Below are 27,356 nucleotides of genomic sequence, written 5' to 3' on the forward strand. Positions count from 1 at the left end.
AGGCAAAATGGATGATGCTTTCATTTGACAGGATATTCCGAAATTGCGGTATGTGTAGTAATTCTTTAGGTGGAGTGACTGGAATGTGCATAAAGGCTCTAACACAAAGATGACTGTTAGCTTTAAAGAAAACCCATTTAATTGGCCTGCCGAGATCACTGACAGCTCACCCTTTCCTCAGAGGTAAGGGAGCATGACTGTCTTAAAAATGGAAAGAGTTTTGATGATTACAGGGTGGGAGGAAAAGGAGATGCTCTTCCTAAAACGCCCTCTGGAGGGGAAATAACTGCAGCTAAGAGAGGCAGAGACAAGCCTTTTTTTTTTTTTTAAGAAACATCTTTATTGGAGTATAATTGCTTTCCAATGGTGTGTTAGTTTCTGCTGTATAGCAAAGTGAATCAGCTATACGTATACATATATCCCCATATCTCCTCCCTCTTGCGTCTCCCTCCCACCCTCCCTATCCCACCCCTCTACCTCTAGGTGGTCACAAAGCCCCAAGCTGATCTCCCTGTGCTATGCGGCTGCTTCCCACTAGCTATTTTACGTTTGGTAGTGTATATATGTCCATGCCTCTCTCTCACTTCGTCCCAGCTTCCCCCCCACCCCATGTCCTCAAGTCCATTCTGTACATCTGCGTCTTCATTCCTGTCCTGCCCCTAGGTTCTTCAGAACTGAGACAAGCCTTTTTTGTTTCGTTTTGTTTTGTTTTAGAACAAATGGAATTTCAGGGAAAACATCTCAAAATTGACTCTCCTGGAAGCAAAAATACTTAATTGACTTGTGGTGCTAGCAAACTTTGAACGGAATTTTTGTCTTTGAAGTGAAATTGTGTTGGCATGTATGTTAACAAGCACAATATATCTGGCACTCAGAGGGGACAGAGATCAGGGGGCCAAGCTTGTCCTGAAAGACCTAAATCTGAGACATGAGCCTCAAAAGGGCCCACATGAGAGCCTCCTAAGAAAAGAGCAACCCCCAAAAGAGCATTAATATATCCAGGCAAACCAAGGGATACAAAACCATTTTGCTGAATTATTTGTAGAAGAGATTTTGAGTGCCATTTGACCGAAAAGGAAAAAACACTAGATTTCATTTTTCCTTCTGTATTCAGAAGCCACACAAATATCTGTGAGAGCAGGAAACGCCAGTAGGTTAGGGAGCAGATTCCATAGAAGCAGTTCTCAAGCTTAATGGTCTCAGGAACACTTAAAACTTACTGAAGAGCCCAAAGAGTTTTATGTTTATGTGAATTTTATTAATTGAAATTTGATCTATTTCTATTATAAGTCAAATAATTTTCAAGATATTTATTCAGTTAAAAATAATCACCTAGTGAAAGAAGCCTGTCTGAAAAGGTATCATGTACTGTATGATTCTAACTCTGTGCCATCCTGGAAAAGGCAAAATGACTAAGACAGTAAAAAGATCTGTGGTTGCCACTGACCCCACTAGAAGAGTCTCTAAACATTGGGAAGCTGTCAAGCTCAAGGTGGCCAAAATACAGTTTCCAAGAGTTATAATTTTCACACGAAAGCTTGAATTTTATCGTTGGCAACAAGTTCTGTCAATTGTTTGCCTTGAAGTGAGAGGCTCATCTCATTTTCAAGAAAATGCCTGCCAGATACCCAAATTGAGCAGCGTAGTTTGTCAGTAATCCTCTCAAGTTTTAATGAAAACAGCAGCTTCAACTCACAATTCAAACATTCATACAAATTCACTTTCCTCCTAGACATCTCCTGTACTTCTCTGTATGCAGCAGGAATGTGTTACGCGTACTTTCCATTTCATCACACAGAATACTAAAAAGATGTACTCCAGGGTAGAGATGTAAGAAAATTAATATTTTTTTCTGTTTCATCCAGGACATCCTTAAGTGAAACTGGCTTGCTTTCTTGCTTGCTTTTTATTTCACTGTGAGTGCGTGGTGGTAAAGAATGCGGTGACTTCAGGTACAGTTTAGTGTCACTGCCTTGACCCGTGTGTGCTAAGATGCCAACAGGTTTACTCACCATTGTTTCTGCATCATCAGGGAAAATGTCCACACCTGACAAGGGCAGATAGTGTCTTAGGATGATTATGAAATAGTTTTGACTTTATAACCCCCTGCAAGAGTCATGGTGACCCCCAAGGTCTACAGACCACAATTTGAGAACTGGTGGGTCTAAATTATAGTGGTAATACAAACATTGTAAGAATTGACTATTTCCTGGTCTAACCACATAGACATTTATCATACTTGCATTTTTGGCTCTAGGATTTTATATTCTTACAATGAAAATTCTGTTTTAAAATTAAATATGCAAATTGAGAGCCAAGGGAGAATAAAATGAAAGTTTAGAAATAACTGAAATTCATAAACTATCATATTTAAAGCCGAATTTCACACCGCAGTACACGGACCTCATATTTATTTAGGAAATAGTTGCGTTGTGCCTTACATAAATAATTTACTCACGTTTTCAAAATCTCAGGCTATATTACTGCCCTGTGGTAATTGAATCTTCATTAATCTGAAAGGGTATGTTTTCTTCATTATTTTAATTATTTCAGATAAAAGCCACAGCTTTGCATTTTTATTGAGACTCCCCTCTGGATGAGTGCTTTACCACTTGTCATGAGGATGATTTTTTTTTAAGTGCACATTTGCTGTTCGCCAAATCAGTTTCTGGAGTAGAGCACGCTCCAGATTGAGACCATGTGAGCCCCTGTCTCTGGAAACTCCGAGGTTGTGCTTTTCAGATGACTTCATAGAACTGTGCTTGAGCTTGACTGATTCCCCACGGCTCACCAGGCACACTGAGAAAGATAAATTGAAGACTGCCCTGGACACTCTGTAAAGACTTAAGGCAAAGTAGGCAACCAGCATGTATCCTTGAAAAATTTAGACGTAGAATTAGACCTGTGATTAGATGAAACAGCTACATTGACCTGTTCTCACATTGGCCAAAAGAGGGGGACACAAGCTAAGGAACGTGACTTTAGTAGTTAGAAATGTTCAGTGACATCGTATAGTCTGGGGGTGGGAAACTGAAGCAAGGAATTAGTGGTTTGGGGTTTTTTTGTTTGTTTGTTTACTTGACCAAAATTCTGATAACATAAAGTATAACTCATACTTAACAGCTATAACCATATCCAAACTCGAGGTGAATGATGACACTGTCGAAAGTAGGTTGAATTAATTACAATAATAATAATTAATATCTGTCAATTTGCATTGACAAAGAATCCAGAAATCTGTGTCCCCACCCCATTCATTCCTGTCCTCCACGCCGTACATCTGTATACTCATCTTACCTATCAGGCACTTTCTCACTTCCTTGCATCTTTCCTCATTCTTTTCTCCCAACCTGAGGCAGCTTTTATTCATTTCAGTGAAGTCAAAATTACTTTTTCTTCTTCTTTGAATCTAACTTTAAAACCTACATTGCTTTCTCTTTTTTTTAGATTTTTATTATATGAATTACCTCTGTTTTATAGTTAACTTTTTGGTCAGATTCTTATTTGCCACTTGTTTCTCGTGTGCTAGTCAATCCTTCAGGTATTTTAAGGCCCTCAAGGGTGGATCAGGCTCTCATGCTTGTCTTCTGGTAAAATACTGTTTACTGTAGAACCAGGCAGATGGGAACTGTTGATTACTTGATTTGGAATTTGGTGAATCTTACTTACATTTTTTTCCCAAGCCTGTCTTTGGAATATTTAAGCCTTGTCTCTTTTTTTTCCTCCTAGAAATTCATTTTATAGACAACATTCAACTTTGTGAACCTGAAAAATTTTGACCATTCCAAGTCTTAATGCCACACCACTGCTCCAGCGAATTTATACTACGACTGGTAACAATGGCCAGAAGCCTGAAGAATTAAAATGCCAACACCAAACCTTACCTTAACAGCTCTGGTCTATACCGTTCCCCCGCATTTTAATATATTATTTTGTTTTATAACCACTTCTAAATACTCTTGGTTATTTCTTTTCTTTGTTTGTTTTTTTTTTTAGTTAGAGAGTTTCGTTTTTTGTTTCCTGTTTACTTTGTGTACAACTACCTGCTTTCTGTGACTCATTTTGATCAAATGATAGTGAACAAAGCCAGCCCCAGCTGGTAAGGTGCTGTTCACTGGAACAGGTGCTGTTGTGCGGAAAGGAGACTCTGTGACTAATTTCGATAGTGGCTTTCCTTCTTCCGGATGCTTCCCATTGAGTTCGTACAAGTCAATATTTACAGAGTTCTCAGTTTGCAGTAAATATACTTGTATGAGAAAATATTAATGCAGATTAAAGGCGTTTCTTACATCGTGAAAATTTCCTAATGTTTGAGAATTTCATTGGGGCTATTTTTTGATATTGAACCCTTTTGACTTTCCAGTACCGTGACTTTTTACTTGTAGCAGAAAGTCCGGGAATCTCCAAACTGGAGAATTATGATGAAGTTCACTGACCACGCACTGTGTTTAGAGGCCCTGTTGCACCACAGTGCCGATGCTTCTCAGACACGGGCTCTTCGGCAGCATTCCAGAAATAGGAGGGGAGAGAAAGCAGTGTCTTCCCTCCTACTAAAATATTCAGGCAGCTTAAAAACCGTAGTGCTTTCTTTCTTAACATGTCCAAATTTCAGTGCTTTCCATTATTTGAACACTCGTGTAGAACACTTTGTATTAAACCTCCTTGTCTCCATGTAAAACTGACCTTTTGTTATCGAGCAGGTGTATCTCTTTCAGATAGCGTGATGATCCACACAGGTGTGAGGTTGCCAGGGTGAGGAGTTAGGGCCTTGGTGGTTTTTTGACGGTTGTAAGAAGGCTACACCATTTAAAGCTGACACCAGAGACCTGATAGGGACTTATTAACTGTATTGAACAGTCTTTGCTTTGCTTTGGCCCTATGTATAGTTATGACGCCAGATTAGATGCCTAGCAGCTTCCAGTTGTATTAAAAGATATTTTGCTTTCTGTAATACTGTTATAAAATAAAGTTTGTTTATTCTCTAAACTTGTCACTTCTCTTTTTATGAAGGTTTAAAAAGATAAGCTCAAGTCATACTGTCAGAGTTCTAGTATTTTGTGGGACGTAGCATTTTTAAAATCTGTTGTTTAGATCTTTTATAATTCATGCTGCTGCCAGCATCACCGATTTCAAGTGGCTAAACCAGTGTCACATGTTCGTAAGTCTGCTGTTTAGAATGCCAGTTCCTTCTGCCTGGTTACGTAATCCACCCCAGCTTGTACAAGTTCTCCAAGGCATATTTTTGCTTGTTTTCTTTGTGTATTTTTTGTTTTGTTTCAGGAAATATCTTAGCTGCACCATGTGAAACCTGGTCCTCTGCTTCAGTTTTGCGTAACAGTCCAGTGGGTCTTAGTGCCTCAGGCAGAACGGGCTCTGCTGAGGGCTGCGTCCGTGTCTCATCAGGACGGTTCATTGTGAAGCTTTTGCCCAGACACATCAGACGAAGTGCTGGATTTTCTGTCAAACGTTAAAAGCATTATATAGCAAATGACCAACAGGGTGTGGTATATTCCATCTAAAACGTTCTGTAGAATGTCTTTCCCTAGTTGTTTAAAGTGAGCATGTTAATATAATATGATGACTCTCTTCTTTGGGATCGGTTCCCACTGAATTATCTCTCACCTTGTGCAAGATCTTTCTCATCTTCTCTAGAATTATTACAAAACAGCTCCTCTCTGGGGAAGCATATCTCAGCAAGCCAAGCCTTAGAAATATTATGGAACCAAATGTGACTCTGTAAATATAATTTTCATCAGAAAGTGTGTATGTATAACATTTGTATTTAAAGCAGAGGTTGATCTGTCAGGCTTTTTTGAGAACCATATCCTCCCACATGGAAGGAAGTGATAGGAGGTAAGTATGTCTATAGCAGCTCCAGTGGAAGAGGAAATGCATTGTTCAGGCAGGGCTCGGTTTTATCAGCTGAGATGGCAAGGACAGAGTTTGGGGTCCCAGAGACATCTGAAGTATCTGTGGGGTCTTGGTACCTGAAGAGCAGCTGAAAACAGTGTTGGTCACGCCACCCGTGACTGTGGCAGCAAGACTGTCTATTTTAGTATTTTGTATTTCCTGCAAAATAATTCTCATGATGTTATCATCTCATTCCTTGAACTGAGCGTTCAAAACCCCAAGTGATAGAATAAGAAAATAGGTCAACAGGGTTCACTGCCGTGAGACGTCCAGGCGCTAATTGTTTATCTTAAGTCAAAAGCAATATAATTTGGGGGTGATAAGCAATAATTCCTTTTAGTTGTATGGGGTTTTTATGAGTATTTCACATAAACCTTCCAGCGATCCCGTGTGGAACACAGGAAACAGAGCAGTGCCTTTTCCACAGGCCACAGCAGGATAAAAAATGATGTGGTTAAAAAAAAATGTATAGCGTCGGTGAATTTTTGGTATTTCACTGTTGTGAGCAGCTTCCGTTTTCCTTTATGATGCACATAGCATTCCTCACTGCATAGACCACAGTTCATGGAGTGAGCGTCCCCAGGACTCTGGCAGTGAAGCAAACTGTAGCATAATGGCTGCCCAGCATGGGCTTCATTATGTTTTCCCCTTACTCATGGCTAAAATTATATAGTGTCTGAGAACATCGTAAATTGAGAATTAAAAATAATAGGATAAGGAGGAGTGAGTCGTGGTTTAGGTGAAACAAGATTGGCCATGAGTTGATGATTGCTGAAGCCAGGCAGCGGTAAATGGGGGTTCGTGATATCATTCCGTTAGAATATTCCATGGTAAAAGACTAAAAAATGCCATAAAGCCCGTTAATTTTGTAAAAAGGTCCCGTCTCCGTGTACTGTGAGGTAGTACATTGCTCTTCCGGGTATGGTGCTCTGGTCAGTTTCCAGCAGAGTCTTAACGCACTTGCACTAGAGAATAGGACCGGGGTCTACGAGGGCTCACATGGATCCTTGCATGCGCGTGCACCTGTTCACGTATTTGCCGGAATTAGGCCACGATGCGGAGCTGGCCCCGGAAGAGAACACGGTCGGCTGGCAAATCTGAGGTGTCAAACTCCTGACCCTTGGCCACAGGGTCAAAAACACTGACCCTCTGTATAGTCATGATACCCAGTTAGGTTTATAGTAACTTCAAGTTGTATAAAGTATTTTGCTTCAAAAACACTGGCTTCAGTAACTTCGTGACCACCTAGAGGGGTGGGATAGGGCGGGTGGGAGGGAGACGCCAGAGGGAAGAGATATGGGGATATATGTATATGTATAGCTGATTCACTTTGTTATAAAGCAGAAAGTAACACACCATTGTAAAGCAATTACACTCCAATAAAGATGTCAAAAAAACAAAGAACAAACTGGCTTCAGACTCCTACAGATGGGTGTTTGCCCTACTCTGAGTAACTGAACCATGTGACTTCAGTGAAGGTACTTAAACATCTATAAAGGGAAGGTGGTAATACATCCCAGTGTAGGGGTATTCTCACGGTTAGATGAAGTAAAAATGTATAAAGTGCCTGGTGGAGCTCCTGGCACAATAATGCCCTCCAGAAAAGTGATCGCTATGAGTACTAACAGCACCACTGTGCATGAGTTAACCCACCAAAGGCAAATTATGCGAGATACTGCCAGTCTGATCTGTGTTCTTGTGAGAACCTTGCAGAATAGACCTCTACCCTAGGAACTAGGTTACTTGGGAAGCCTGTGGGGAAGGTTTTGGCTTTGAAGTTGTGTGGACCCAACTTCCTTGTGAGCCCTGCAGTGTCAGGAACCGCTTATGGTCTACTCATTCTGTGCTGTATGGCAACTAAGGTGGCTAGTGTAAGACAGCACAATCCTTTCCTAAGACTGGCTGCAGGCTTCCTAACCACAGATTCCTTGATGGACTTCAAGGGGCTAGGCTTTCCCACAGTATGTACAAAATCATGGGTATATGCATTTTTCCTACAGAAAAAATGATGATTCGTATCTTTAATTAAATTCTCAAAAGGTTTCTTTATTACCTAAATAAAGGCTAGGACTCTCTGCTCTTAAGAATCTGGGTTTTGGAATATGGATTTGAAAATTTTTTTAATGGAAAGAATTTCAATCTGGTGTTAGTTATAAATAAAATTTCTTGAATATATATTTCCTGTTTATGTTCTGCCAGGGTGGATGCCTTTGCGTAAATTCTGATAAACGCAGAGGCCTCTTCTGATTAGCACACTAATTATAAGGTCGGAAAGCAAGACTCAAGAGCATTTGTTTGGAAAATTCTAACTTTTTATAAACAAGTCAGAAAATCGATTTCCAAAATGTTTTTAACCATTATGAGCTCTTATTCTGAGATACAGTTCTGCCAAAGAACTTAAGATTTCAAGGAAAAGCTGTTGTTGGATGTGTGAACTTGCTTATCTGTTCTCAATTTTCCAGTTGCTACTAAGTTATATCTAGAAAATACTGGTGGCTGTTACCTGGTCAGATTACTTGGAAGTTTTTTTTTTTTTTTTTTAAGGGGTGTAAATAATACTGCAGAGAACATGATGTGTGCCCTTCCTTGCTCCGTTTTGTTTTATCAACGTGTATAAGCTCAGAATGTGAAGAAGCAGTCATGGACTTGTAGTGTCCCAATGCCACATTTCCAAATTACCAACACAGTTAAGGAGAGAGAGAGAGATGTTATTAACAATTTTAGGTTAGCTCTGTAAAAAAAGTTTTTTTTTCATTGAATAAGTGGCAATGTAACAACTTAAAACACCCATTAAAGTATTTTATTGAAGGTCTCATGTTGGGGAAACAGAATTGGGAGTTCGTTCAGATACTAGAACATTAGAAATAAGGTTAGGAACTGTTGAGGTGAAACCACTTAGGAACATTTTTGGCCCCTGATGAAAGGCTTTGGAGCACAGGAGGAAACAGAGTATGGGATAAGTAAGGAGACCACCAGCCTGGTCTAGGTGGCAGCAGCGATGACAAGGAAGCAGGCAGTCCAAACCAGAAGGAACTCTTCCCCTGTACTCTAAGCAGGTGGAGAGCAAAGATATGACCGGGCAGCTGGTTGGCTGCGCTCTGTGAGGGACTAGTCAAATCCAGTACAGTGCCTTCAAGCAAGTGGTAGAAAAACCCTTGGACTTGGTCTCTCTGTAGGAAAACGAACGTTTCTGTTCCTCTCTACATGTAAAGAACATTCATGACTCTACTCATGATCTCAGCGGACATTCTTTGTACTCATCTCGTTCAGCAGCAACAAAGGAGTCAGGTCTTGCTTTATACAGCTTGTTTATGTTGAGAACGTGTATGTTTCGAGCTCCTCTGTTACCATAGTAGCTGAGATGCATTTTCCCTGGTAAGGCAGAGGTGGTGGAATGCGTCCACCAGAGTCATCAGTCAGGCTTCTGTTGTGCCTGTTTCCAGAAGAAGGTGGAGCAAACCCTGGTGGCTGAGCCACAGATTGGGCTGGCAGCTGGCAGTATGATGCATCCTTTCCACACCTTCTGTCCAAGAAAGCATTTTACGTAAGCTGATTTCCACCAGAGGCTAAAAAGAGATCCCTCTCAGAATTGAAAGGATATTGTCATTCCTTCCATATGGCATGCACATTTATTCTAAATTACCTCAGTCTGGAAGCCCCAGGAGACATTTTCATCGTAATCAAATGCAGTAAAATACAGAAACGAGTGTCTCCAGTAGAACAGTGAGTTTTATGTTATGTAAGAAGTGCAAATGGAGACTAATAATTCACTGGATGCATGTGAAGAATTTGAGACTGGGGTGGGGGAGAGAAACAAAATATCTGGCACTAGTGGCACATTCTTGCTTTGGGTCGGCCAGTCTTTTGCATGTTTGTATGTCACTGCAGAAATTGGTGCATTTCTTACAGGTGAACAAATTCATTATGTTTTATAAAGTTAATCAGTCTAATAGCCTGTTGGATTCCTATGCAAACATAAGAATACAATGAGACTTACACTTAGGACATGTTAAGTGTCTTTTGTTAATGTTAGCTAGGAAAACTGAAGAGCCCGGGAGTAATCACAATCTATTTGAACTCCTTTGAATTAAATGTTTCTTTTCAGTTATCTAGGTTGGCTATTGGGGTTCCCACTGAAAGAAGAATTGCGCTAGTGAAATGTTGACTTCTTTCCATATTTAGGAGTAGGTCTCCGATGTTTTGGTTTTAGAGGCAAAGTCTTGAGTCATTCTCCACATGAGTCCCATGAACTTTGTGTTCTTTCCTTTTCCCACCAAATTGCCGATACTTCCAAGTCATGTCATGCTGAAAACTACTTTCATGGTGATCCATACCGAGTATTGAGAGGCTCTGCTTGTTTTATGGGTTCTCACAATGATGATGCGATTTGTGAAAGCAATTGGGAAAAGGGGAGAAGCAAACCAAGGGCCAGAAATGATGCCTTAAAAGGTGTCATTTCAGTGTTGCCGAACTTCAAGGGAGGAAGTGGGAACTCTCACAGCAGGAATCCACAGGTGCTCATCTTCTGCTATTTATTTGATTTCTACCAGAGTATCTTCACCTCCAAAGTCAGAATAATGCGGGCTTCCATGGCATTATAGAATAATGATGCTTAAGAATTTTAGTTTGAAAACAGTGCCCTTCAGAGTAGACATAGTCCTATAAAAGTTAAAAAGTTACAATGTGCCTAGTCCATAGAGCACATCCAACAAAATCTTACATTCTTGGGACTCGCCAAAGAACTGCTATTTAAGTCGAGTCTCAGAGCGGTCCTCTTGAACCACTTTTCAGAACAAGCATCTTGGTATTCTTTTTGTCTTGCTGTGGTTATAGTTTATTAACTATTTGCTAAGCCATTGACCTTCGCTCTCTGACCAGTAGAAATTGACTGTGCTTTAGCCATTGGTCAGCCATTGATCAGTCCCCAACGGTCACGTCCGTTTCTCTCTCTGGTACCAGGAAGAGCTAGCCTTACGATTGTGTTGGTGGTCAGGAGTCTGTGACAGTTCTTCATTAACTGAAAGGAAAAATACCAGTTAATACTGTGGAGGCAGCTGAGTGCCACTGGTCATTTACAACTCCTCAGGCATTATTGGCCAGCATTTCTACCCTGGTGGCCCCAGCAAGTTACAGAAGTCATCGTCATCAGAGCAAGTCCTACTGCAGCATCTCTCCTTTCCTCCTCAACCACTCCCAAAAGAAATATAAATGCTGATTTCTAAGGAGTGGTCCTGGTTAGAGAGGGCAACCTACTACTGTAATAAAAGGTGTTACATGCTAAGTATATTTTATATTCAGTAGATTGTGTTGATTAAATGTATTAAGGCTCCCACATTCAATAAGCATTTATTAAACATGTCTATTACCCAAGACCCGGGGATATGCAAATGAGTAAGACAGGGACTCTGTCCTGTTCCTCCCTGCCAAAAATGTGTTTGGGTGTTTGTAAGTGTTTAGACGAGTCAAATCAGTCTCCTTTTTACCTTTTGGCATCTTTGACTGAAAACTGAGTGTCAACTTTTCGCCTCTTACATACTCCTTATCCCCTTAAAATACAGCTTCAGTTAAAGCTATTGAAATATTAAACCTTATCAATGATGTCCTAATTACTAAATCTGGTGGCATTTTCCAACCCGCAGTTTTCTCCGCTGTAGCATTTGACACGAGCCCCCTTTCCGTGACACCCACCCCCAATCACACTCCTCCCTTTGGCTTTTATTATGTATCATCTTTCTGTGTATTCTTATCTGCTCCTGTAGCTTCACCTGTTACCTCTCTGGCAATAGCAAATTTGAACTTTAGCCCTGAAATCCTGACAATTATCCTTTGAGATCTTCCTGGTACATCCAAAAAAAAATTCTCTTCTTCACCACCACCAACATGCATAACTGAAACTATTTTTTATTCTTAAAAGTTTATTTTCAGAATTATAATTAATCAAATTATCCAAGCCGGAGACAAGGAGTTCATAATCTCATAGGAGATAATGTATTTTATAGAATTGAACCTGAAAATGTTCTTTTTGGTCCCCACGTCAAGTCCCAGCAATTCATTCTTTGCCAGGCACTTTATATGCCATGTACTCTAGGACATGAGCACTCTCTCTGAACTATTCTTTTCTGATTCCACACTGCTTGTCATCTCAATTGAGAGAGGGTATATATGCATTGCATGGTAACAGGTCTTAGGTTACATGAGGCTCAAGACTTAACAGCTAATGTTTCTTGATCACTTATGTGCCAGACACCGTGAAAAGCCTTTTCTCATTTAATTCTTGCAATGAAATTATGTTGTAGTCACCATTATTATCCTTACTTTACAGGTGAGCAAACAGAGGCATAGAGAAATCAAAATGAGGCAATTTGCCCAACATCATAGAAACTGAGGGAGTCAGGATTCAATCCCAGGCAGTCTGACTCCAGAGCCCACACGCTCAGCCACTCAGTTTCACTGCCTTTCCACGTAGGTTATTGCTCATTCAAAGGTATTGCTTGAGATAGCTCATGCCTTAGATTATAGACTCACTGAAATATGAGTAACTTCTTCTCTCTTATTCTTAATTACTGAAGGCTAACTGCACAACAAATGCTTTGAATGAGGAGCCAGGATACAAATTCTAGAGTGAAAATGGGTGACCTGAATAATGACGTTGAAAGAAGAGAACTAGAAAATGGAAAACTAGGAGAGAAAGCAAGAGAAAACCCATCATTCCTCAATGAGTTATATCTACCAAGTGAACCAAATGTCTGTGCTAGGCGCAATGAAGAGAGCTAGAGAAATAATTTATCCTTCTCCTGAAAGAGCTTGCAATTTGTCCATCATTTCATTTTAATGGGTCTGTTAAGGACAGTGCAGAGACTAGACAGGTGAGATTAGCCAGATGGCCATGAAAACATCTGAGTTTGTAACTGTAGAATATTCTGCAGGCCATGAAGTTTTCCTTCTTGGGCCACAGGTGAAGAAATGTAATCTTCTTGACTCAGAGCTAAGTCTTTATGCAGAGGAATCACCATCATCAGTAATTAGCCCTGTTACAGAAAGAGATTGATCGAGTCCCTTCAAAACTTTTATCAAATTCTTGCCTTGTTCAATTCTCACACTGTTGGCTCTCATGTTGGTGATGTTTTATTTGCCTGGGCCAAGAGGATTCCTCCATTCAGCAGATACTACTGAACACCTACTCTGTGTTCAATACTCCAGGAGTAGTGTTTTGGCTGAGAGAGCTAGCTCTGGAGCCAGACAGCCAGGGTTCAAATCCTGTCTCTACCATTTTCTCGGTGAGTGACCTTGGGTAATTGACTTAATTTTAAGTAAATTTTATATAATTAATTTTATTTCTAAATAAAGATCAATAATTTTATCTTTAAGTTTAATAATAGCTACTAGATATATTTTAATAATAGTTATTATAATGACACAAACACTGCCTTCTTAGAATTTATAAGTCAGCAGGGGTCATAATGACCAACGGTTGTTCAGAACAGGCACTGTTAGGAACCTTACGTGTATTGTCTCACTTAATCTCCGCACCAACCCTACAGCTGTGTCCTGCTATTATTTCTATCTCACAAGTGAAGAAACTGAAGCTTCAGGAGATTAGGTAGCGTGGCCATTGTTACAGACCTGGAATTCAAACCTCCATCTGGTTTGACTCTGTCATCTGAGATCTTAACAATTTCACTCTGCTAACCCTTAACTTACTCTTGACTTTTAGAAATGCTTATCTGGTTCCTTTTGGATTGCTGACTATCAAAACCTATGTATAAAGTTCGGTGAGAGATGCCTAGCCACGCTGTACGTTTTCCATACTTTAGTTAACTGTTTCAGAATGTCAGTTGCTGAAGTCCAGAACCTGATCACTTACCTGGCCTTATTTTATTTTATCTTACATCTGGCTTCATACAAAAACTTTCAGGCATTCAAGAGACACAATTTCTTTTCCATAGTGACTATTTTTGGCAATGTTGGTTATCTTAGCAAGCAATTTGTTCATGATCGGGGTGATAGTATTTTGAGCGGCACCGGAAGTAGCAGTTTAGGAATCTCAGGACTTGGGGAGATAAGATAATCAAAACTTCCACCCGAGGAGAGGTGACATGTCCCTGGCAGTGGTTGATGAAGGGTTTGGTGATGGAAAGTTCAACACTCAGACCTCCACCTTAAGAGCTACTCCTCAAGGCAACTGACACAGACTGAAGAGTGCAGGATGTTAAAGAATTTTCTTTCTTCCTTTGCGAGAAGATTGATGTTCTCTACATACTAATTAAATTTACATGCACCATTACCTCCTAAGCCTTGAAGTATGGGGATTAATGATGAATGATTATGATACCGTCACATGCTTTCCATCACATCTTAAAATGCCTCTCTTGTCTGATGGACTAGGGTTATGAGGTAGGCAACATGACTTCCTGTTTCAGGACGCAGGAATCGGGGGTTCTGTGAACACACTAGTTTATCTGTCAACGTCCCTTTCTTTACAGGGACAAAATAGGAATGATCACACTTGCCATAACCCTGGTTGCAAGATTAATGACATGACATTTGACCATCTGTTTACAGTTTTTAAGTGAGAGCTGCTAAATAGAGATTCAAACTGGTGATATCTTATTTGGGGCCAAGTGTTCTCATTTGCCCTCAAACTGGAGAGAAGATATTATTACTTGCCCTTAGGAAAGCAGCTACAGAAAGAACTATAATTTTAAAAACCACATGTTCTCAGGGGTTTTTTAATAAGAAAGGAAAATTTGGAATTAAAGGGATCACATCCACATAAAAATGAAAACATGTCTAGTCAATCTGCTAACACTGGAAAATGTAATCAGGAAAAAGGATACACAGATCCCATTGGGAGAGGAGGGAAATATAAGCAAAGGATGGTTTGAGGAGGGGTTTTCAAATTTGTTTTTAGTACTTTAATGACATCATCCAACTTAAGAAATATTACTGGTTTTTGATATTGCTAAAATAGCTATTAACCTCTCATATTAATCTAACATTTGCTGGGTACCTTATTAACACATAGTCTATCAAATCACAGTGCAGTTTCATTCATTTCAATTACAGCGGAATAAACAGGCTCAATCCAGGACCCAGCTTCTCCTGTCCCAGTCACTTTAAACTTCCTGAGGGTTTGGTTTTGTTTTGGTTTGGTTTGGCTTTGTTTTTTTTCTTTCAACCTTAAGACCCCATTTTCATGGTAAATTTACATCAAGCCATCAAATACGCATTAAGGCTTGACATTTGCCAAACACTGTGATAGCACAATGTTGGCACATTTCCTTAGTAGAAGTTCAGCGGATGAGGACTGTGTGCACACACACAGGAACACACGGGCACGTGCGCGCACACACACACACACACACACCTGTCAGGTTGAGATGGCAGACCAAGAAACACGTTGTAATGTTTGTGAATCTATCGGCCTGAGAGACACAGACAAGCAATCACTGATTGCTTTTTGTCCAATTGTCCCAATTGGGTTCTGCATGGCCATGCAGAGTCTTAGTCCCAGCTGTAAAGTCAGCACCCTAATCTATAAAACAATAAGAATGGGGAGGGTCTCTGGGATGCCCAGCTGGCTTCCTAAGCAGTAAACAGCAAATAGATTTCTGTCCGATCTGCCCCTACGTATTTCATATTTTATGCTGTTGTAAAGAGCGTTGCTTTTAAAATTTCAATTCCTGATTGTTTGTTGCTGGTATTAAAGGTTTTCTTAATTTATTAAATATATCACATCACTGGGAACTTTTAGAAGATTACATATTAGGATTTGTTAAACACCTTTAGAGCTTAAGAGCTTTTATTGGACAATTTTGTCCAATTGTCCCAATTGCAATTGTCCCAATTGCTGATTCACAGTTCGCCTGTCTGCGAGGGGCTGCAGTTAAGGGTGCCCACGGCGGGCCTTCAGAGCCTAGCACGTCATCCACATTGCTGGAAAGATCAAATTTTGCCACGTTCACCACGGAAGATATCTTAAGAGGGGTGCGTATTGAGAAGCACCTACATATCAAAAAGGTGTGTGGCTCCAGGCCTCCCAGAAAAATGGACGGTACACGGACTTGTTCCAAACGTGTGCCATGGGAAAGGACTCTAACCCCTGCCGTGTGTGGCTTCTCACTTACCCTCCATCAGCTTGATCCTGAAGTAGGCAATGAGAAGGAACAGCAGCAAAGTCACGGGCAGGAAGATGCCAGAGAGCAGGAGCCAGCCTGGGAGCTCTCTCAGGAACTCCGACAGTACGGGGCTCATTGCCATATCACACAGACCACCGATCCCCCCCCCAACCCCGGGCTGGTGGTGGGGTTCGCCCTCAGATGAGGGCAGCTTCGCTGAGTCCACACTTGTTTTCTTCTGGGGCTCTGGCCTTTGCTCAGCACATCTCAGTGGAACTTTTTGTGGACTTTGCTCTATTTAAACAGCCCCATGAATTCTGAGAGGATTGCTGGCAGGTTACTCTGTAACTCAGCTACAAAGTGTCGAGGAATTGAAAGGTGATTCTCCCAGGCCATTCCAGAGATGAGTATTTATCTGGCAAGGTTGGGAATGACACCAGGAGACCTAAATTTCTTTGTATTCAGTTTATCTGATATGAAAAGTACCTGACTTTAAGCAAACCTCCTTGTTGTATATATTCTACCAATATATGCCCAGACGTAGGAAGAATTTTTCCTACATTTTCTAAATTTCAGAGAAAATATTAATTAGTAGCTATGTTAATGTACCTGTATTGAGAAAAAGTGAATTTTCCTTCATACATAGTTTATACAACTAATAGCAAGGAAGGAGAAACAATTTTCTTTCCATATATAAAATCTCTTCCTAATATGTCCTACTCCGAATGCTTTTCTGAGAGGTATACTCGTTTATTCAGTTATTCAACAAAAATTTAATTCTACTACAACCCAACCTCTTGACTAGATGCTGGATGTACAAGAAAAAGTCATGGTACCTTCCCTCTGAGAGTGGAGGCAGACAGAGAGAGAGAGAGAATGGCCATAAGACATAATGGTGGAATGGATGGTAATACGGGCCCTGTTCCTTCTTGCCCCAGTGCATCAGTTTGTGCTTGCTGCTTTAGTAGCTGGTACTCTCAGCTGTTTCCTGCTCACACGGTCCTGTGGCCCACCCTTAGCAGTAGAAGGTGCCCCCTGAACGATAGTGATGTGGCTGGTGTGGTAACCACCAAGTTTCTGGGAAAAGATTAAAAGGACAATAGACTATGTTGATGCTGGTTTATAAACTGAGTTGAGTTGCCATCCACTGCTTTAGTGAAAACATTTTGAAGATACTGGTCTACTAAACTAAAACCAACTGAAAAATCCTTTCTATCATTAAAAGGCCTCCTGGGGGATTTGGAAAACTTGGGGAGGGAGCTTGGCAGCCACCTCCTTGGGCTGATTTCTCTTCTCATGTTGTCACCCAGTTCCCCATGGCCACTTGGGTGAGTGGCTGCCCTATGAAGGGCGTGCTGCTGTCAATGCCTCCTGCGTTTTTCCATCAAGGGTTCTGCATGGCCATGCAGAGTCTTAGTCCCAGCTGTAAAGTCAGCACCCTAATCTATAAAACAATAAGAATGGGGAGGGTCTCTGGGATGCCCAGCTGGCTTCCTAAGCAGTAAACAGCAAATAGATTTCTGTCCGATCTGCCCCTACGTATTTCATATTTTATGCTGTTGTAAAGAGCGTTGCTTTTAAAATTTCAATTCCTGATTGTTTGTTGCTGGTATTAAAGGTTTTCTTAATTTATTAAATATATCACATCACTGGGAACTTTTAGAAGATTACATATTAGGATTTGTTAAACACCTTTAGAGCTTAAGAGCTTTTATCAATAAAGACTCTTTTCCAAATTCACACTGGTTGCTTGGGTTAAGTAGGCCTGGCAGGTAGAAGGATAGAGATGTTTGAAACACTGGTAATCAGTCTATTTGATTGACCAGAATTTGGGGTGGGGTTCCATAGAGTGTGCAATACGTTACCATAATGACAGCAGATTCTTTACCTAGCTTTTTACCATGTGGTGGGTGTAATCATTAATGTCACTGGAAAATGTACATCTGTGAAAATAGAGGGACATGTTCCATCTGGGGTTAAATTCTCCTGTTGACTTCCTTAGTAGTGAATGAGCCCACTGTTGATTTACATGACAGTTTATGGCACAAGTGATTGCAGATGTTGATGTGAGTCCCTAGGGAACTACTCTTATACCACCTATTATGCTCTTAGTGACAGCTGGACAAAAGCCTTTTTTAGATAACTGTGACCTATGGAAGGTGATACCAAACCCACCAGGCCTCTGATTTGGATTCTGTATTCATCTGAATAAGCCATAAAGGATGACTCATTCCAATGACATGGCGCAGAGCAGTGAAGGTTCTGAAGTCCGTCAGTGGAAGGTGCCAAAGGGCTGTTGACTGATATCTGGAGGATCAACTCGTGTGCAGCTGCAAAACCAACACAGAAGAATAAATACAAATGAAACTAACAAATTTTAAATGAATGCTCTGATTTAATTATATGGGTGATGCTTTGCTGATGAAGTACTGCTCACTGTAAGTGTAGTAAGGACTGCTCCAGTGTGGGCCTTTGGGGTAGGAAAGTCTATATTCTCTGACCCTTGTTACCTGCCCTTCTGAACTTGGCTCATTAGCCCATGTCAATTAAAGTAGTATCACTTGGCACCAGTGTTACAGTCAACACAAAAATAAGGGCTCTGAAATCGTGTGGCAGTGGTAGGTTATAAGGTACTCTTTTTTTGTTTGTTTTTGTGGTACACGGGCCTCTCACTGCTGTGGCCTCTCCCGCTGCGGAGCACAGGCTCTGGACGCGCAGGCTCGGCGGCCATGGCTCACGGGCCCAACCGCTCTGCGGCATGTGGGATCCTCCCGGACCGGGGCACGAACCCGTGTCCCCTGCATCGGCAGGCAGACTCTCAACCACTGCGCCACCAGGGAAGCCCTATAAGGTACTATTTCAATAAAAAGAGACATGGAAGTGACAATGAAGAATTTAAATTCTTTGTGAACTTTGAGAAAAGGTCTACAGGCCTTCATTTATTCATATTTCAAGTAACAAATATTTATTGAGGGTTTAACATGTGCCCTGGAGGCACTGATTTGGGGCTGTGAACATAATCATGGATGACAAAGTCCCTGTCTTTATGGAACTTACATTCCAGTGGAGTGTAGTAGTATACACCCCAGGGAGTAGTATAAACACTTCCCATATTCTATCTCATTATGGTCTTATAACAATGCCTTTGAAGTAAGTACCAATTCTATAAAGCCCACGGAGCTTTCATAACTCATCAGTGATCACACCACTAGAAAGTGACACAGTTGGAATTTGAACCCAGACCCCAAACACTTATCCATTATATTCTACTGCCTCTCAACCTCCTAGAGATATAGTGTCAAGTCATGATAAGTGCTCTGCAGGAAAAAAAAAAAAAAAAAAAGGGCAAGGAGAGAAGAGACTAACAGGAAGTGTTACTTTTAGGTGGGTGGTCAGGGAAGGAGTACTAGCCTGATAGAACTGCTGTAACAAAATACTACAGACTGGGTAGCTTAAACAACTGAAATTAATTTTCTCACAGTTCTGAAGACTGGACATCCAAAACTGAGGTGCTAGCAGGGCTGGTTTCTGTTTAGACTTTTTCTCTCTTCGGCTTGTAGATGGCTGGTTTTCTTCTTGCTGTTACCTCACATGGCCTCTTCTCTGTGCTCGGGCACCCCTGGTTCTCTTCCTTTCCTTATAAGGGTACCAATTGTACTGGATTAGGGTCCCACCCTTATGACCACATTTAACCTTAATTACCTCCCTAAAAGGCCCTATCTTCAAATATACTCATATTGGGGGTTAGGGCTTCAACATACGAATTTTGGTGGAGTAATCAATTCAGTCCATTACAGAAGATTTCTCTGAAAAGCAGACTTTTGAGCAGAGTCTTGAATGAGAAGAAAGATGGAGCCATGAGCATATTTAGAAGAATGGAGTTTTAGGCAGAGAGAACAGCAAGTACAAAATTCCTGAGATAGGAAAATTTTTGGTGTGATAGGAGATGCAGAAGGAGGCCTACTGTGGCTGGAGCACATTGAGAAAGGGGAAAATTGGTAGAAAATACACTTTTGAGAAACTCTGATCTAGAAACATGACAACACTGACAGTTGCTCAAGAAAATGTGCCCACAGGGTGGTCTGTGAAACTAATTCTACTGCATTTTATTAGGCATTGCTTGGAAAATGGTTAAATAAATGTAGAGAATACTGGGGTAAGATGATTTCTTTACTGCAAGGTTTCTTAGAGCCTATAATTTGGTAGGGCGCATTGTGAATCCCCAAGAGGAATACAGCATGAGTCTTTCCCAAACTTGCTGGACCATTGAGTCCTTGTTGCCAGGAGAATCTCAGGAGATCACGGTCTGCAGAACATGCTTTTGGGTATCGGCCCTTAGGTAATAAGATTTGTCTTGGTGCTCTGAGTATCAACCCTAACCCTAAGTATCAAAGTATAGGATTGGTATTCTTAGGTAGGGAATGGTGGATAGGAATCAAGTTATTCTGAGAAATTACGGGGCTTTTTTACTTCAGTTTTTGTGAATTGTACTAGCACAGACTGGCCCCAACAATTCAAGAAGCATGAACATTGTCTGATTCATTAAATTCTTCAAGTCTCAGCCCATCTCACTTTACAAAGTTATTTTGTTTATAGGAAAATGATCTTGTCTCATTCATGAAACTCTTTGCAAGTTTATTTTGTTCATGGGAAAATGGTCATTGGAACATGCCCACCTGACAGTTTCTTTGTAATCCTGTCTTATTTGGGGTGGTGGTACAAATTAGCTGTTTCTCTTCATTAGCAATGGGCTGTGACAGGAGAGGGTAGCTCTCTGGGAGTAGTATAAGGATGAATGTTTGCACCCCAGGGTCTCCAGGGAGGGGAGGGCACTTAGACAAACCAAAAATTCCTTGTTTAGAACATCAGAGATGGAAATTCTGTTCAATTCAGCTTTTCTCTCCATTCACCCATTATGCTTTTGTCAATCAACATGACCAAATAAGATATAAAATAACCTCTTATTTTATATCTCTCATATAAATAAGAGATAAGAACAGAGACTGATATATGCTAATTTGAGTTAATGAAGTTTAAATTTCAGCACCCCTCATTTGCCTGGACCCTTCCAAGACCCAGGGAGGGATACCGAAAATATATACACGTGGTGTTAGTTTTTGTAGAGTTTGCAAACAAAAGATGTATTAGCTGCAATAGATATATCTCCACTCCAGATTCCCATCTTTCACACTCTTTATGGCAGGAAGTGTTGGAGCAGCCATGGAAATTTTGGGGACAGCTCTAGGGGGAAGATGAGTTGGGGACACATTTAATTTGGGTTGGTGGAAAGTTTATGTGTTTTGCAGTTATTTCTGTATATAGTTAAGTTGTAGTTAGCTGTCTTGGTGTAGCAATGACTTTCAGGGGTACTCCTACAAGCCCCTGTGCTGTAATTCTTTGCATTGTGACCCGAATTTTCAGGGGCAAAAGGCGGTATCACAATTTGAACATGTCCTATGCACTTAACTTCGGAAGTATGTGGGAAGTGGGAGAGAAATAGGATTTGAAATGTATGAGGCCAGAAGCTGCTGTGGAAAATTCTTCCAAATCTCATGCATGTAGAATTATAAGTGGAAGATTTGATTTTTATTCCTGCTCAGTCAAGAGGAAGGTTCTCTCCTGCAGTGTATACAGTTATAAACACAATATGCATTTTGGTGTTAATGGAGTAGAATAGAATTTGTCAGAACTCCTGTGTCTGAGGATAAAAACCATCAGCAATAATACTACAAACAGTAAGTGCATCATTGTGTAATGTTGCACATTTTAAAGATCCCAAAGCACCGGGTTACGTTTTAGGGTGTATGATAGATCTTGTCATGACAAAGTGTGGCAGTTCTGGACATAAGAGAGTACTGAATTGGGACCTGAGGAAACCCGTGTTCCAATAACAAAACTACATGTATTTCTGAAAGTTCCGAGTGTGTAATATAAGGGAAATTTGATTATATGGTTATATAGCACAACATAATATAATGGCAATTAAAAGCACATTTAATTCTTCTTGGAATTCCTTAATTTCAGGTTATTTCTTGTGTGTTTCAAAATGATGGATTATACCAAAATTCAAATATGATGAGAGGGAAATTTCCCAGTGGAGGCCAAAATAAAAAACTGAAGGATTGACAGAAACTCCAGAATGTAAAAAAATTTGCTTGTCAGCTTTTTAAAATTTGTAATTTACTTCTTTTCTCAGTCTACGTAAATATTCACTTTCATCCAGTTTTTTGTGTTTTCAATTTTGTATTTTTTCTCTGAAATAGGGACCTTCAAAATGTATAAGCTTCAGATCTGTATTACCTGGGTCTGCTGCTGGGTAAGAAGAGAAACGTTCCAGAAGAATAAAGCCTGAGACAAGTACTGGAGAACATTGCTCTAATTTCTCTAGTTTATGCTTCTTGCCATAATTTCAGAAGGCTGACAGCTTCTCATTGGTCTCTCTGGCTATTTGGAGGCTCTTAAAGGCAGTTCTAATTTAGGGGGAGGTGGTGAAAGTGGTTCTGCAGACTCTATGTCAGAGACGAGCTTTACCCAAGCAAGAATTAAATTTAACCCAGATATCATCAATTGATTTTATGGGGTTTTTTTTGTAAATTAAGACTCAGCCTTTCCTGCAATATAACATTATGCTTAAATATACATCCTCGAGAAGATAATCCAGTGTAATGCCATTACACAGGTTTATAGCTGACCTTTGAAATCTAAATCTAAATTTTCTTTGAGAAAAACCCCACAATTTTGTTTCTATTTCCCTTAAAAAAAAAATCCTTGTGACTTCTGCAATATCCAAACAGTAAATCCAGTGTTCATTTAAGTCTGAGAGTTTGCAGATGACTGACAAATCTATCGTTTTGCACAAGCCCTGCTTTCTGTCGGAGAGCTGCAGTTTAGAGATTCACTGCTACAACATAGGCGAAATTCTTTCCTTAGCAGAGTCGGTATAATGCACAAGTTTGTATTAATCACTAAGGGTAACCTAGAAGGCCATTACTAGAACTTTTGGCCAAGGTGGTAACAGGAAAATAACAGCTGTTTGTATAAAGAAACTAGGAGCTCATTTGCACAGCTATTGGAGGCAATAGGGAGATTAATGCATGTTGTCAGTTATACAGGTTTAATTTGACTTGCGCTAAAATAGCATCAATACACATCACCCCTTTGCCATTCATTCCTTCTGAATGCTGATTAATTTACTCTCATTTCACCCTGACTGCTGCCAGGCAGTAATGAGTTGTAGCCATCTGGCAGTCCTATTTTATCTTGCCCATTGCCCCTAAAAAAAGCAGTGATGGGAACAGTCTTTTCCTGGGCGTCCATCCAGCTGCTCAGAGTTCCCAGCCCTCTTCTTGGGGAATGCAGGGCAGATACCCATCCAGACAGTGAATTCTTGAACTGGCACATGGTTTTTGTGTTGAAGCTGGTGAGCCAAAGCCCCCTAATTTCGGAATTGGGAGGGATGTATAAGAGAGCCTGTATGTCAGAGTTATCAGTTAAGCCACGTAGAAAGAGATTTGTAAAGTACAGCTACTGCTATAAAGTGGTATTTTATAGATGCATAATAATACAGTGTACACAGAGATAAGGCTCTTTACAGACATATAAAGCAATACTGTTAATAATGTCTTAACTCCTGAAAGAACAGGAAACCATCTGGTCTCAGTAATTGCTTCCAAATATAATTTTTTTCTTTTCATGATGTCTTCAGAAAAATCAGACATATTACCTCATTATGGGTAAAAGAATAATAAATAAGATTGACATAAATTTGATTCTATTTCAAGGACACTGTTTTAAAAAAATCCACTTTATTGAGGTATAGTTCACACACATTAAATTCTGCCCATTTAAGTCTATATTTCAATGTGTTTTGACACATTCACATACTCATGGAATCATCACCACAATCAAGATATAGAATATTTCCGTCGGTCCCCCAAATTGTTCTTGTGGCCCTTCCTGGTCAGTCTTCACTACCCCAACACCAGGCAACCTCTGATCATCTGTCAGTGTAGATTAAATTGACCGTTTCTACAGTTTCATAGAAATGGAGTCTTACAGTATGTATGCTTTTGTGTCTGACTTTTTTGCTTAGCATCATTCATCCACACTGTTGCATTTTTCAGTAATTGATTCCTCTTTATTGGTGAGTAGTATTTCAGTCCATATCTGTTCTGTATCACTATGGATATGCCATAATTTGTTTATCCATTCACCTGTAGATGGACATTTGATTTCCAATTTTTAGCTATTATGAATAAATTTGTGTACTTGTCTTTGTGTGGACCTATCTTTTCATTTCTCTTGAGTAAGTACAGATTTGAATAAGAACAGAATTTCTGGGTCTTATGGTAAATGTATGTTTAACCTTATAAGAAACTATCACACGGCCTTCCAAAATGATTATGCCATTTCACAATCTCACTAGCAATGAAGGAGGAGGATTCTAATTTTTCCTCATTCTCACCAACACTAGGTATTGACATCTTAAAACATTTTTATCTATGCTAATGAGTAGGGAGTCCTATTTCATTATGCATTTAATTTGAATTTCCCTGTGTTTTAAAATATAGGTTTTATTATTATTCAGGTATAACAAGGTCAATAGATCAGGAAATGATTGCTATAAGGGTCAGCAAGGACCTAAAATACTAAAACATAAAAAATATAGAATAAAAAGGCATGATTAATACCCCTAATAATATAGAATAAAAAGGCATGATTAATACCCCTAATGACTAATGATGTTGAGCATTTTTTATGTGTGTATTGGCCATTCATATAGCTTCTTTTGTAAATTGTTCAAATTTTTTGCCTATATTTTTATTGTGTTGCCTTCTTAATGAGTTATAACTAAATTCTTTATAATTTATGCACAAAAGTCCCTTGTCAGATATTTGTATTGTGAATATTTTCTCCCATTTTGTAGTATGTCTTTTAATTTTCTTAGTAATGTCTTTCAAGGGGCTTAAGTTTCAAATTTTGATGATTAATTTGTTATTTCATTTTAACTTTTCATTTAACTTAAATTATTTTTTAAATGTGATTTAAATTATTATTTTTTTAATGTTTTTTAAATTATTTTTTAAATGTTATTTCATTTAAACTTTCATTTTAACTTAATTTGTTATTTCACACTTTTTGTGTTTTATAGAAGAAATCTTTGCCTACACTAAAATCATAATAATTTTCTCCTATGGTTTTTTGTTTGTTTGTTTTGTTTTATTGGGTTTTTTGGCTGTGCCACATAGCTTGCAGGATCTTAGTTTCCTGACCAGGGATGGAATTCTGTGTTTTTTCTAGAAGTTTAGTAGTTCTAAACATTGCATTTAAGTCTGTGATCCATTTTGAATTAAATTTTTATACTGCCTGAGGTAAGGGTCAAGGTTCATTTTTTTCCCCAAGCAACATTTGTTGAAGAGACTTTCCTTTCTCCGTTGAATTAAATTGGCGTTTTAATTTTTACTGAAAATCAATTGACTATATATTTGGGGGTCTATTTCTAATTCTCTGTTCTATTCCATTGATCTGTAGGTCTGTTCTTCTGCCAACACCACATTCTCTTGATGACTTACTGTAGCTTTACAGTAAGTCTTGAAATCAGGAAGTGTAAGTCACCCAATTTTGAATCATTTGACTATTCTAAGTCCTTTTCTTTTCCAAAAAATTTTAGAAACACATTTACAAAAAAAAAAAAAAAAAAACTGGCTGAGATTTTGATTGGAATTGTGTTGAATCTACAGATCAATTTGGATAGAATGACAATCTTTGTAGTATTGAGCCTTCCAGTTCATAAATATGGTCTATATTTCCATTTATTTAACCTTTTGAATGTTCTCTCAGTAATCTTTTGTGGTTTTCAGAGTAAAGGTTTGCATATATTTTATTTTATTTATTCCTAAATATGTCATGTTTTGGATGCTATTATAAATGGAGTTTAAAAAAATTCCACTTCCAATTGTTTGATGCTAGTATATAGAAATACAGTTAATTTTTTAATTAATTAATTAATTTTTAATTAATTAATTTTTTTGACCCTATATCTTAAAACCTTTCTAAACTTGCTTGTAAGCTTTAAGAGGTTTTTTGTTGTTGTTTTGTTTTTTGGTAAATTTCTCAGGGGTTTTTATGTGTCATGTGTACGTAAAGAGAATTTTACCTCTTTTAAAAAAAATTTTTTTTAATTTGCATGCTTATTTCTTTTTCTTGCTTAATTGCACTGGCTAAGGCCTGTAGTACAATACTGAATAAGTAATAAATGTTCTTTCCTTGGAAGTTATTCTGCTTAGTTTCTCACGCTTTCAATCTTGCATGCATACATTTGTGTTGGACAAATGACTCAAGAGGATTCCTAGGCAGATTTTTGAAACTGTTTCTCTGCTTAGCTCTTTCCTCTTGGGGACTCTGCTCTGCAAATTCCAGCTGCCTTGTCCTCCCCAATTCCCAGTCTCTTAATCTTAAACTCTTAGGCTCTGTTTGGGTTCACCCTCCCTGTCCTGCAATCTAGAGACTGTCTTTCAGCAGAAAACCTGGGTAATGGTAGGACTCACCTTATTTTTTACCCTACTTGTAAGGATCACAATCCTCTACTGTCCAGTGTTTGAAAATAGCTTTTTCTGTGTTTTATCAAGTTTCCTAGTTTACAACAGGAGGGTAATTCTGCATCCTGTTACTCCTTCATGGCCAGAAACAGAAGTAGACACTATTTAATTTCTAATTATCTACCAGTTTATTATTATTATTAATTTATTTTTATTTCAAAACTTGATGTGTGACTTAGCCAGTTTTGTTCTGGTAAGAGAAGGAAAATTTTGTCCAGTGGTTCTCAACCTGTCTCCCATTAGCCTTATTTGAGAGCTTCTAAAACATTCCCATGTTCAGGCTGCTCCTTTGGTGATTCTGACTTAAATGGCATGGATTGTTTTTAAAGCTCTCAGGTGATTATAAGGTGTCACAAAAAATTGAGAACTACCAGTTTACTCTCAAAACTCTACAGAACTTACCAACAATGTGTTCCTTGGTAACCTGGTGTGACCAAAATGGCTTACAGGTGTCCTGAGTCACAGACCTATTCATCCCTGGGGACAGCCAGTCTTAGAGCCCTTGCCCCAGCAGGAATCAGCATCCTCAGTTTACTCCAATGTGCCACACAAATGCCATCATTTCCTGAGTGTGTTGTGACTGTAGAACATTGGAGCTTTAGAAGTAAACCCTCCTTCAGTCTCTCTCATCTTCAGGTACCAGCTCAAACGTCACAAAACCTTTCTCTGACCCCTCAAGGACCATCCTTTTTCCTTCCCACCCATTCCCTTCACAATACATGTGTACTTC

General features: G+C 39.4%; 2 protein-coding genes across 25 annotated transcripts in view; one reads left to right on the top strand and one right to left on the bottom strand.

Annotated features, from left to right (window-relative positions):
• The window catches only part of EPB41L2 (erythrocyte membrane protein band 4.1 like 2), a 273,144-nt gene that overhangs the window by 209,367 nt on the left and 36,421 nt on the right, over positions 1-27,356 (top strand). For 23 of the 24 annotated variants that reach the window (XM_067702090.1, XM_067702096.1, XM_067702088.1 and 20 more), the window contains one exon: positions 3,730-4,986. The exons of the other annotated variant lie outside the window; for it this stretch is intronic. The gene's annotated coding sequence lies outside the window, so the exon portion shown is untranslated. Of the gene's footprint in view, positions 1-3,729; positions 4,987-27,356 lie in introns of those variants that run through there. 24 annotated transcript variants of the gene reach the window in all.
• Positions 8,576-27,356, bottom strand: part of SMLR1 (small leucine rich protein 1) — a 42,362-nt gene continuing 23,581 nt past the window's right edge. Inside the window, 3 exon segments of the mRNA XM_067702890.1 lie at positions 8,576-10,927; positions 16,038-16,170; positions 16,173-16,294. Coding sequence (XP_067558991.1) covers positions 10,842-10,927; positions 16,038-16,170; positions 16,173-16,294 — 341 coding nt within the window. The 3' untranslated portion in view covers positions 8,576-10,841.

The sequence above is a fragment of the Pseudorca crassidens genome, chromosome 13 (genome assembly GCF_039906515.1).
Source record: "Pseudorca crassidens isolate mPseCra1 chromosome 13, mPseCra1.hap1, whole genome shotgun sequence".
Taxonomy (NCBI): Eukaryota; Metazoa; Chordata; class Mammalia; order Artiodactyla; family Delphinidae; genus Pseudorca; species Pseudorca crassidens.